The sequence below is a fragment of the Staurois parvus genome, unplaced genomic scaffold (assembly GCF_062004578.1).
Source record: "Staurois parvus isolate SC_StPar_1 unplaced genomic scaffold, SC_StPar_1.0 ptg000175l, whole genome shotgun sequence".
Classification (NCBI taxonomy): domain Eukaryota; kingdom Metazoa; phylum Chordata; class Amphibia; order Anura; family Ranidae; genus Staurois; species Staurois parvus.
This window is the reverse complement of record NW_028317971.1, coordinates 434,028-447,738: the sequence shown is the minus strand read 5'-3', so window position 1 is coordinate 447,738 and position 13,711 is coordinate 434,028. Positions and strand designations below refer to the sequence as shown.

Here is a 13,711-nt window from a genome sequence, read left to right as displayed (position 1 = left end):
GTAATGGGGTATAAGGTTTTCCTTCATCTATCATATGGGGATCCTCTTGCTCCTTGTTCAGGAAGGTAGGTGTTCTGTTGTCTACAGCTTTGCTCATCAATTTCCTCACACATGGTATAAGACAGCATACAACCAGGAGAATCAGAATTATTAGTACAGTTACCCCTATTTGGGCAAGTATCTTTTGCCACCCACTCATCCAACTGAAATATTGATCCCACAAGTCTGTGATCCCTGAATTCTTTTTCAACTCAACTGACAGATCTTCCAATTTCTTCATAGACAGAGTAACCTTACCATTCGAGCCAGTATTGTCAGGAATATATGTACAACATGTTCCGGTTCCTTCTATCATTTTACAGACACCTCCTTTTTCCGCTAAAATCATGTCCAGAGCCATCCTATTCTGGAATGTCATGTAGGATGTAGGGGCTAGCTGGTCAACGATTCCTTGAAGGGCATCCCTGGTGTAATTCACAAACCTCTGTTGGTTGTAGTATATGTAATTTATCCAATCTACATTTTTGTTAACAGTTATCATGGGAATCAGGGATTCAAAACCTGCTTTACTTGGTCTCTGGCTTTAAATTTATTAGACACCCCCCTTGGGACTCCAATGGCATCTATATACACATGTGGGTCAAAACTACCAGAAGGAGCTTTTTGTTTCCTCCTACGGCCAGGCGTTGGGTCAGGGGTATTCTCTGCTAGGATGTGGACAGGCATAATGGCCTTTACAAGAACATACTCACCAGTCCAAATCCCTTCCAATCTGATTCTAATCTTTTGGTCCCCAGTAATCATCCATGACACATATGTATACCTGGTCACTACTATCAGAACATGCTCGTTGTGTCAAGATCATATAGATTACGGTCATAGCACCACATGGGATCTGTACTACAGAAATCAAAGGTGTAAATAGCTACATGAGTGTTGGATGAGTTGTACCAAAATATAGTGGTGTCACCTATTTCAGTGATATCCACCTGTTGAACCTCTGTCAGACTCATTAGAAAAAGGATATACAACATAGTTGTCATGGTGTAGATGACGCCTTTCCCTCAGGGTTCGGGACTTTCTTGCAGTGGGAGGCGTGTATCCAAGTGTTCTTCCTGGCCACCTTGTCAGAAGGGGCTGTGGTCAGCAGAACTTGGAATGGACCATCATATCTTGGCTCAAGGGAATGTTTCCTCATAAATGTCTTTACTAATACCCAATCTCCGGGTAATAGGCTGTGAGTTTCTGTATCTGACTCAGAATCTGGAATGGAGAAAACACTTGGACATGGATACGGGTTAATTCACGTGATAATACAGTCACATAATCAGTTAACACATCAAATTGTAATTGCAACTGTTGTGGAAAATAACAACCAAATATGGGGGCTGAGCTAAACAAAATCTCATAAGGGGATAGGGAGTGTTCTCTCTTGGTGTGTATCTGACACTAAATAGGGCAATAAGCAGACTGTCTGGCCAACTCATGCCAGTCTCTTGGGCTACTTTTAGCATTCTTTCTATTTTCCCACTACTTTGGGGGTGATAGGGGGTATGGAACGCCAGAGTGACTCCTAATGCCGCCCATATTTCTTTGGTTACTGAAGCTGTGAAAGCGGGGCCCTGGTCACTCTCTATCACCTCTGGAAGCCCATATCTGCATACAACCTCAGTGAGGAGTTTCTTCACAGTTGTTTTAGCAGTCCTGTTAGTTACAGCAAAGGCCTCTGGCCAACTGGAAAACATGTCCAACACCACTAGGGTGTACTCAACCGCCCACTCTTTGGCATCTGGATATGATCAATTTGTATCCTTTGAAAAGGGTATAGGGGTTTGGCCAAGTGTTTCTGTGGTGTCTTCTCTGTGCGTCCCGGATTGCATTTTGCACAGATGGCACATGCTCTGCAAAAATTGTTCGTCAATGTGGTGATTCCAGGCGCTATATCGTACTTGTTGATGACAGAGTTCATGAGGCTCTTTGACAGATGGGCTGCTCCGTGTGCCCACTGGACTACAGCTGGAAACATATTCTTGGGTAAACAAAGCCTCTTGTTGCACTCAAACAGACCGTCTTTGAGAATAGCTCCTCTCCGTCTCCAGCTTTCTTTTTCTTCTGGACTTGCTGCTTCTTGGAGTTCCTTGAAGTAGTTTCTGTCCACAGGTAAGGTCTGTAAAGTGAACATTGGTTCCCACTCTCCGGTCACCTCTCCTTCCATTTCTGGTGGTCCCATGGCCGCTCGTTTTGCCGCCAAATCTGCCAGATTATTGCCTTTGGCTTCTGAAGAGTTTAATTTCCCATGAACTTTTACCTTCAGAATAGCCACTTGAATGGGTAGAAGGAGTGCTTCCAGCAGTCGTCCAATGGCTGCTCCGTGTCTTATGGATGTACCTGCCGCAGTCATAAATCCTCTTGCCTTCCATATGGGTCCAAAGTCATGGGCCATCCCAAAGGCATATCTGGAGTCTGTGTAGATATTGGCCCTTTTTCCTTAATTCATCCGGCATGCTGTTGTGAGTGCTTGAAGTTCAGCTCCCTGTGCAGATATTGCTGGCGATAGGGCTCTTGCCTGTAGGACTGTGTCTTCAGTAGTGACCGCAAATCCTGTGTAATATGTGCCTCCTTCATCTGCATATCTGGAACCATCAACAAAGAAAGTGAAGTCTGGATCCTGCAGAGGTGTTTCACTCACTGTGGGGAGATGGAAGATTTCCATTTCCATCACTTCAAGACAATTATGAGGCTCAGTGGCTCCATCATCCTCTCCACTTTCTGCATTACCTTCATTACCCCCCTCAGCAATTGGGAGGAGAGTGGCCGGATTCAGGGTTTGGCAACGTAGGAGAGTGACGTTATCAGGAAGGTGGAGGGAACACTGTAGTCTAAGATGCCTCGCTGTGGACAAATGTTTAGGTTGGACTTGGTTTAAAATGGCAGCAATGGCATACGGTGCCAGAAGAACAAGTTCATGTCCCAGTACGATATCAGAGGTCTTATCCAGCGGAGCAGCGAAAACTGCACGCAGACACAAGGGTGCTCCTCTAGCCACTGGGTCTAAACGGCATGAGTAGTAGCCTACGGATCGTAGGCAGTCTCCGTGGGACTGGGCCAATACTCCTGTGCCATGGCCTTGGCGTTCAGACATGAACAGTTTGAAAGGTTTCTCGTAGTCTGGTTGACCTAGGGCTGTGGCTGAAGAAAATAAGCGTTTTAGAGCCAAAAAATTGGAGTCGGCCTCTTCGGACAGATGGAAGGGCTCAGACTTGAGAGCATCGTAGAGTGGTTGCATAAACCAAGAAACATCAGGAATCCATGACCTACAGTAGGATATGAGGCCAAGAAAGGCATGGAATGGCTTCTGGCCTAAAGGGAGTGGCAAGTTCTGGATGGCTTTAACTCTTTCCTCCGTAAGATGCCTTGTTCCATGTGAGAGGCAGTGGCCCAAGAATACGACTGTTGTAGAGCACCATTGCAACTTCGGTTTAGAGGCCTTACAGCCTTGGTGTGCCAAGTAACATAGTAAACTCTCCGAGGCTTCTTCAGCCGTGGGCAGGTCATCAGCACAGAGGAAAAGCCATCCACATATTGAAGAAGGACCACTGCCGAATGTTCCTTTTGCCACGTGCCCAGTATGGTGGTCATGGCTTTGGCAAACTGGCTCAGGGAATTTTGCGCCCCCTTGTGGCATAACTGCCCAGGTGTATTGCTGCCCCTCATGGATAAAAGCGAAGAAGTATCTGCAGGGAGGATACAAGGGAACGCTGGAGAATGCATTTGCCAGGTCCACCACAGTGAATTACTTTGCTGTTGGAGATACCCCTGTGAGTAAAGTGTGGGGATTTGGAACGATAGGTGTCTCTAAGACAGTGGCTTCATTCACTGCTCGGAGGTCCTGTATCATCCTGTACTTCTCTGGTTCTCCTTTGGGTGTCTTCTTTTCTTATCGGGAACAAAAGCGTATTACATGGAGAGGAACAAGGTATGAGTGCACCATTTGCCACAAGGGACTTGACCTGCTTCAAAATGGCCTTGGATTGCGCTGGTTTCAGTGGGTACTGTGGTTTCCTGGGTAGGGGAGCTCCAGGCTTCAGTTCCACCATAATTGGGGGTACCTTTTAAACGTCCAATATCTTCGGGTCCTGTGGACCATAGACAACTTGGGATTCTGCTCAGCACATCCGGTGCCACGTAGAATGTACCATTGACTTGTAAGACCGGACACACTGGGTAGAGACGGCTCACTCAAGGCGTTGGCCTTCCATTTGTCTAATTTGGTGTACCAATATGGCCGCCTCCAGGAAGTGTACTGGGCTGGGCAGGAAGGGACAAAGCAGGAGCAGCAAGATGGCTGCCATCAGGAAGTGTACTGGGCTGGGCAGGAAGGGACAAAGCAGGAGCAGCAAGATGGCTGCCATCAGGAAGTGGGCTGGGCAGGGCTGGGGTGGTGGGCATAAAGTAGGCAATAGATGAAGGGCAGTGCTGTCCCTCCCCTCCTCCACCCCACATTCCAACATAGGGCGGTGGTTTTAGCACACACTTCCATTTACAATTTTGTGATACAAATACATTATACAATTGCCATTTTCCTGAATTTCTTCCAACTATCCTTCTTTATACAACACTTTTCCAGTTCTGTACCAAACTTCTGTCACGTTCAGCAAACCTTTTTTCACATAACATTCCTCTCTGTTCCTACAATGATTTATGCCAGTCCTGACCTTCAGCTTACAAACTTTCGCTACTTTAGATAACTGTTTTAACTGCTTCACTTCCTTCACAATATGACATGCCAGTAATCCTTTTCAATATTTTAACACATTAATGGTACACATAAACAGTTTTTTTTTTTTTTTTTTTTTTTTTCCCTGTAGCAATACCTGTTCTGTCCACTACTCTTTGTGGATAACTTCGGCTACATTATACCAAACTTCTGGCTGTCTTCAGCACATGTTTGTCAACTAAGACATCTTTCTTTTTTTTTTCTCATACCTCCTTATCTTTGATTCCACATACTTTCTAACTTAACTAATTCCTTTAACATACTGCTCCCCCTCCCTCTGTGCAACCAGGTCACGTGCTAACATTCCTTTCTAGGGGTCTTATCAGCGTCTGACCCATCTCCTCCTGTCCCTGGTCCTTCCTAACAAATCTAAGACACTTCACAGGCTGCTGTCCAGACTTTCCTTAACCCTTAACAAACCCCAACCTTCTGTTATGAATGGCAAACATTAGCTTACAGACACACATTTAGGACATAACATAGCAGTCTATCTTGGTGGGCTCTGAGTACAGATCACTGAGTAACTCTTCCTAGCCCCAAAAATGGCTAGGGCACCCGCTGTCACACTACCGTGACGCGTACCCGACACCTCCTCTGTTGTGGTCAACACACAAGGTTACCACACACCCAGAGAAATTATGTGTCAAAACCCTCAGTAGGTCCACTCCTCTTCCACCTCAAGACTGATACATAAAAACACACAACAGAGACCCAGGTAACAGATAAGCACATGCAGGTATATTTAAATAAACTCCGGGCATACAAGGTTACCTGCCTTTATTGACCTTTAGCAGCCGTACTAGGCACAGGTATGAATCAACAACAAAGACAGGATAAGCAATGGTAAGATAGCAAAATATATCTTACCATGCTCCGAGAGGTGATCAAGCTCTCCGGCCTGTCCAGTTTGACTGACACCGAACGCCTTTTCATGGCGGCTGACTGCAGGTTCATTATTCAGTTCCCGGGTTTCTTGGCACCAAATTGTTTTAGTCATGGACTTAATCATCCAGTGCTTATCTGTTCCTGTCCAAAATTTATGACGCTGGCCAGCTTGTGGAATGTGCGCACATAAAGAAACTCACACTGACACCTTTGGTCTGTGAAAACTTCTCTCTAATTTATTGAAATGAAACCGTGAGTTTATATATGAAAAATGATGCGAACATCACGTGATAACAGCATAAGCATTATATTAGTCTTTGATTGGTCACTTTACACGAAAACAATCTCCGTCATGGTATAGGTGTGATCTTCTTCAGTCTTATCTTAAAAAGAGAAAAACATTCTTTTGTCTTCCAAATCACACGATGGGAGGGGGTCTGTTCCTGTGAGCAAATATTTCTTAAGCAAGGATTTCTTAAAAGTACCACAAAGCCCAGCAGGCAGAAAATATTCACACAGCATATATATTCATGCTAAACATTTATAAATATGTGGAAAGAAATAGTATTAAAGTATAAAAGTAAATATTTATAAAACTCATAGAAATAGCGTATATATATATATTCAATAGGAAACGAAATAGGCATTTTACCAAATCCATCACACTACTACAGTGATGGCCACAATTTCCTGGGTTTTGTGCTAGCATCTTCCCCTCTGCACACCAATTACAGAGGTTCAATCACTTGCTGCCTTTCATAGAACACCTTGTATTTTTTTTTCCAATGACTAGAAGGCATTCTCTGTCTGGATGAGGTGGAGACAGTGACACCTCTGCGTCTCCTCTCCACCTCATCCAATCAGAGAATGTCTTGCCTTCAGTGGAAAATAATAAGCTAAAAACACAGTTGACTTTTAGGATTTATAATTTTGTACTGGCATTCGTGTGCTTTGTATATCCACACTGATCAGCCATTATATTTTGTGCACCCAACATAACCTATCGAGGCAGGGACTCCTGCAGACCTCTGAAGGTATTCTGTGGTATCTGGCACCCAGACATCAATAATCCTTTAAAATGTAACTATAGGCATTTTTTTATTTTAGATATAGTAAAGGAGTCAAATTCGGGTACCCGCCCCCCAAAGGTGCCAATCCTTAATGGGGAGTGGGGGACCAGTCTTTAAAGTGGAACTTCCCCTTTTGGGTGGAGCTTCGCTTTAAGGGCAGAGGAGAGATCTAGAATTTAATAGACCCCAGACTTCCCAGAAAAGAGTACCTGTTACTGCCTATTGCTAGCACAGGGGATATTTACATTCCCTGTGATAGTAAAAGTGATTAAAAAAAATGAAAGGGACAGTGTAAACAAGAAAAAAAAATGTAAAAAAATAATAAAAAAAAAAATTCACCCCCACCCCCCTGCTCGCGTGCAAAGGCAAACACAAGCAGCTGTCCCGTAACAGTATGTAAACAGAGACTGCACCATGCATGTGAGGATTCTCTGTAAATGTCAGATCGAGGGCAGTAATTCTAGCATTAGACCTCCTGTGTAAATCTAAAGTGGTGACCTGTAAAGGCTTTTAAAGCGTCTCCCATGGATATTAAAAATATACGTAGTTTGTTGCCATTGCATGGGTGTGCACAAATTTAAAGCATGTCATGTTTGATTTACTTGGAGTAACATCATTTTTCAGATTTTATTAAACAATTGGGCAATATATTGTGTTTTTTTTATGCATTCAAATTCTAAAAAGTGTTTTTTTTTTCCAAAAAAATTGCTTTTGAAAAATCGCTGCGCAAATACTGTGTGAGATAAAAAAAAATGTAAACACCCACCATTTTATTCTCTAGGGCCTCTGCTTAAAAAAAATAAATAAAATGTTTGGTTGGAGGTTCAGAGTAATTTTCTAGCAAAAACCCCTGTTTTTTCATGTAAACAAAAAGTGTCAGAAAAGACTTGGTCTTCAAGTGGTTAGAAGAGTGGGTGATGTGTGGCATAAGCTTCTAATGTTGGCCCTGAATAGTAGAAGCACACCTCCCAAATGACCCCTTTTTTGGAAAGCAGATACTCCAAGGTATTTGCTAAGGGGCATGGTGAGTATTTTGCAGATCTCATTTGTTTCCACAAGCTTCTGGAAAACTAAGAAAGAAAAGGAAAAATTTTTTTTTCTTTTTTTTTTCTTTTTCAAAATCCTGTAACAAAAATTATACTCGCAAAATACTCCCCATGCCAATACTCCTTGGGGTGTCTACTTTCCGAGAAGGTGTAATTTGGTGGGTGTTTGTGTTGTCCTGGTATTTTAGGGCCTCCGAAACTGTGATAGGTAGTGAGGAAGTGACATGAGGAAATATCCCCCTTGAAAGCCTGGAGGTGGTCATTGGATTTTCAGGGCCCTTTATGAAGCTAGGCTGCCAAAAAGTCTCTCACATGTGGTATCCCCATATTCAGAAGTAGCAGAATGTGTTTTGGGGTGTTATTTCACATATATCCCTGGCATGCGTGTGCAATATATCATTCAAATGCCAACTTTGTGTAAAAAAAAAAAAAAAAGTTTTGCCATTTTCCAAAAATTTGTGGCAAAAAAAAATCTTCCATTGACTCAACATGCCTCTCAGAAAATTCCTTGGGGTTTCTACTTTCCAAAAAGAGGTCATTTGGGGGTGGAGGGATTTGTACTGCCCTGGCATATTAGAAATGTGATAGGCAGTCAGAAAGTAAAAGCTGCGCAAATTTGAAATAAATATATATATATATATATATATATATATATATATATATATATATATATAATCATAGTTTGTAGATGCTATAACCTATCAAAATGCACGTATTGGGATTTTTTTTTACCAAAGACATGTAGCAGAATACATTTTAGCATAAATTTATGACTAACTTTCAGTTTACTTGATATTTTTTATAATCAAATGTAAAAAAAAATAACTTTTTTCAAAATTTTCGGTCTTTTTTTGTTTCACAAAAAAATAAAAAACCCAAATACCATAAAAAGAAAGCTCTATTTGAGTGAAAAAAAGGACATAAATTTCAGTACAGGGCTGCATGAAATCAGTAATTCGGTCGATTTCTAAACATTTTCCAGCTACAACGATATTCAAAAAGACAAAAAAATACGAAAATCCACAGACAAAATTGCCCATACGCAACTAGATTATCGGTGGAGTTTAAAGTCGTCCAAAAAATCGCAGGATTTTTCGCAAATCTATGGCCGCCTTTATATCGAAAAATAAAGAGGTTACTTAAAGTTATGAAAATTCTCCTATGACCAGGGGCAGACTGACCATTCAAGCATTTGGGCACTGCCCGAGGGCCTGGACTCAGTAGAGGGCCCCATGAGATGCCCCTGGTACATTTCATTGGCTTTTTCATAGGCTTTTTTGGATGTGGGCGAGGACACAGGGGCCCCATGATCCCCTATTGCCCAGGGGCCCCATGAGTTGTCAGTCCACCCCTGCCTATGACACAATACAACTTCGGTAGTGATGTAATGTATTCTTTTGTTTCTGAGCATGTGTGGCCTTGGTCTTATGGTTTTATTTTTTTTTTTAATGAATACTTTACTAAATAAATGAAAATCGTTTGTTCTGGTATTGTATGAGAAACATTTTCGTGCTCGTGTCTTAGTACACAGCTCGAGAAACGATCACGAAAGTTCATGCAAAATCATCCTAATGATCAGATTATCGGATGATCGTTTCAAAAACTATATTTTTGGTTTGGTTTTCTCATCGTGTTTACTAGGCATTCGAAGTTTAAAACTACCAGTTTTCTAAACTTTTTAGGCATAGCTGAAGAGATCACACAGCAGGGATCCATGGGGACAGTCTTCAGGTTACTAGAAACATAAAGGTCACCATGGATAGAAGATTGTGTCTGTGGCCAGCTTGCGCCATCTATTTAATCATTTGTCATTTGGCATGACATTTTAAACTTGGTTGTGTGAAAGTTTAACCAGCATTGAATTTTCAGTAATGAAGAGAATCCTAAGAGAGCACCTTTAGGGAGATATTGATATATTAGATATTATTGAGATATTATTGATGAGAGGCTAGAATAAAATTGTACAACATTTAGACACCTGCTAATACTCACTTTGTATGTAATATATAAATAGGGTTAGGGTGCCTTTTAAAATGTTTAGAACAAGGTCATATAAAGAAAACAAAACCTTTTCTGGGTCACAAGGCTAAAATCCAGGGTGACTAAGGTTATGCATACATTGACATGGAAAGCATACATTACGCAATGTGCATGACCAGACTGAATGCATGCTATGCAGTTTTAGAAGGGGTTCTACCGACTTAAAATCACATACAAATTAATATACCAATGTATCTGCAAATACCAGTATGCAAAAAGTTTAACGTGATGGATACTGCTGGTTTGAACTGTTCAACTTTTACAAATGGTGCACAGATATGATTTTTGATGGCAATACATTCAGGTTATCAAATGAGTAATAATGGTCTTAAAGCAATAAAAAAAAATGATCTCCGCTAAAATCTTCATAGCCAAACAATGCAGATGAGGATGCAGATTTTTTGTCTTTCTTTTGTACATTCATTTTTTGTAATAATTAGTTAAGAAAATGTTACAATACCTGCCATGGGGACACAAGGTCATACAGGTTATAACAAGAACATCATAAATACATAAGTCCGTATGCATAAGATTTATTCTCGAAAGAGCTTGCAATCTTAAAGGGTTAACTACAAACAGGGTACAGGAAAGTAACCCCTTTTTAAAAGGACTGAAGTGAATAACACCCTAAATAAATCATAATGAATAATAATAATCTTAAAGCAGTACTAAACCCAAAAATAAACCTTTATTATATTGAAATTTACCATTTCTTAGGGCCCTTTCACACTGATCAGTGTTTGATGCACTTTTTAGGTTTAAAAAGTGGAAGAGAAATGTATGAAAAAGTGTCCCTTTAAATCCCATGCAACGCTCAACACTGCAGGTGGACTGCGCTTTGAAAAGTCCTGTGTGCTGCATCTTTGGTGTAGCTTTTCAAAAGCGTCTTCCAATGTAAGTCAATAGGAAGACAACAAATGCACATCAAAAAACGATTAGTGTAATAGGGCCCTTAGGATATGTGATTAATTTTCTTTTTTTAGGCTTTCTTCTATTTTTTCATCTTGTGATTCAACTAGTAAGTCTGTTGTTTTTCAAAAGAACATGCTCTCCAGCAGGATGTGGCAGTTACAGAGATCAGACAAACTATTGAAAAATAGCAGGTGTGCGTACAAAATTTTTGTTAACCTTTATCTCAAAAGGAAAAAAAACAGTTTGCTACATCTGTTTGTAGGCTCCATGCACACTAGCTCATTTTTAAGCTCCTAGCAGCTACTTTTGTGAGCATTTTTTATTCTGCCCCTAGAAGCAAATAGTGTTACCCTATGTGCCCATGCACACTGTTGTAGGCTAGAAGCATATTTCAAGCTTCAGCTTCTAGGAGTAGAATAAATGCTTTTTTTTTTTTTTTTTTGCATTTTTGGGAGCAATTTGCCAACAGAAAAAAATGCTGAGCACTCCTAAATGCTGCTAAGCCAGTTTCCAGCATTTTTCTAGCTTTACGTTAAGGAGTGGGCCAGCAAGCCACCAGCCACATCTTTATCAATGGATTATTCGTGATCCGCTGACAGCTGAGTGTAAAAAAAATGCGTTTTAGCGTGTAAGTTGGTATGAAGGACCATACCAACGTTTTTATTCCTGATATTTTTTTATGTAGTTAAAAATATGTTAGTCACAGGGCTGGTTTTTATTGTAAGTACATATCTGGTGTGCGTAATAAAAAAACCAAAACAATAATTTAATCACTTGTTAACTATCATCTCCCCAGCACATTGATCTTAGTGGGGTGAAATTAGTTGGCTGCCAACAAGTGTTTTATATCTTTCTGTAAGAAAAAGAAAAACACCAATGCAGCCCTGTGGTTCAGCTGTATGGTGACATTTATTAGAAGGGCAAATCTGCCATTTTCTAATGTAGAATTTATTATGTTTTTCAGTAAAGCGCTGGAGGGAGCCAAAGGAATGGCGACGCCCCTGGAGAATTTGGTAAGTATATTCATTTTTTCTAAAATGTATACTGGCTAACTAGTTGCAAGTACCTATTGCTCTCTATTCTGGGCATTTGTTCTGTGCTCTGCTGGAGTATTTAGGTTTCTCAAAGTGCATAGTGCTGCATCTACCAGTTGCTATTGATTATATTCAGCAGTCTCTGTTAGAGCTGTTAATATAAAGCATTCTGAATATTTAGACTTGCTAGTCATTGTGAGCTTTGCCTGGTTGTTTTTGCTTAGGGCATAAGCCCCGGTTCACATATATGCGGCCGTGCGGGCTGCGTTTTGTACGGACACTTGAATGGGCTCCCGTGCCCCATGACACGCAGGGAAGACGTCCCTGCACTTCTGAAAACACAGCCCACACGGGAACCTCGGTTTCCAGTACGGTTGCGTTTTCCAGTGCGGGCGGCGTGCTATTAGAACTAATGGCACCTGCCCGCGGGTCCGCATTTCTCTGTGTGGCTGCACGGATTTTCATATGGATCCGCAGCGGCACCACCCGCACAGATGTGAACCTAGCCTAATTAAGGCTTCAGGGCATATTTTTTTCTAGAGAGTCCCCAGTGGAGTTTTTCCTAGTGGGTACCTTTTTGAGGTCCTTATCAAAGGAATCCTCTTGTTTCCCACTAAGTTACCGTATTTTTCGCTCCATAAGACGCACCTAGATTTTAGAGGAGAAAAACAAGAAAAATATTCTGAACCAATGGACTGCAGACATAGTACAGGAGATGATCAGAGACTGCGGACAAAGTACAGGAGATGACCAGAGACTGCGGACACAGTACAGGAGATGACCAGAGACTGCGGACACAGTACAGGAGGTGACCAGAGACTGCGGACACAGTACAGGAGATGACCAGAGACTGCGGACACAGTACAGGAGATGACCAGAGACTGCGGACACAGTACAGGGGATGACCAGAGACTGCGGACACAGTACAGGAGATGACCAGAGACTGCGGACACAGTACAGGAGATGACCAGAGACTGCGGACACAGTACAGGAGATGACCATAGACTGCGGACACAGTACAGGGGATGACCAGAGACTGCGGACACAGTTCAGGGGATGACCAGAGACTGCAGACACAGTACAGGGGATGACCAGAGACTGCAGACACAGTACAGGGAATGACCAGAGACTGCAGACACAGTACAAGGAATGACCAGAGACTGCAGACAGTACAGGGGATGACCAGAGACTGCGGACATAGTACAGGAGATGACCAGAGACTGGGGACATAGTACAGGAGATGACCAGAGACAGCGGACATAGTACAGGAGATGACCAGAGACAGCGGACATAGTACAGGAGATGACCAGAGACAGCGGACATAGTACAGGAGATGACCAGAGACTGCCAACAGTACAGCAAATGACCAGAGACTGCAGACAGTACAAGGGATCACAAGGAGACCGTGGACCTTTGGGGAGGGAGGGGGAGTGGGTACCTGAATTTGATGTCCTCCCTTTAGTGTGGGAACCCGGCTGTGACAGCCGGGTGGCCACTGCGCATGCGCGAGAAGCGCTGCGCTTTGTGAATAGCCCGGTGTCTTCTGGGACACATGACAGGTCCCAGAAGACGCCAGGCCATTCACAAAGCGCAGCGCTTCACGCGCGTGCGCAGTGAGCACCCGGCTGTCACAGCCGGGTTCCCACACTAAAGATGCCGACGGGGAAGACTAAGGTAAGGTCCTGCTGCAGAGAAGAGCTGAGCGGTTGGCCCGGTATTCTGACACGGTGTCAGCGGTGGAAATACCAGACGGCCGCTCTATATTCGCTCCATAAGACGCACTGACATTTTCCCCCCTTTTTTGGGGGGAAAAAGTGTGTCTTATGGAGCAAAAAAAAAGGTATATGGTGGTGAAATAGCCGTTATGCTTTAAGGTGAAGCATGCAAGAACCTTTACTATGGAAAATGTGCTACCTTCGCCGCCGCTACCGACCCGAAAAAAGAAAT

The 13,711-nt window shown here is 42.4% G+C and overlaps 1 protein-coding gene across 1 annotated transcript in view; it reads left to right on the top strand.

The window, feature by feature from the left end:
• LOC149462366 (store-operated calcium entry regulator STIMATE-like) overlaps window positions 1–13,711 on the top strand; it is a 134,535-nt gene that overhangs the window by 33,585 nt on the left and 87,239 nt on the right. The window contains exon 2 of the mRNA XM_089676861.1: window positions 11,695–11,743. Coding sequence (XP_089532987.1) covers window positions 11,695–11,743 — 49 coding nt within the window. The remainder of the gene's footprint in view (window positions 1–11,694; window positions 11,744–13,711) is intronic.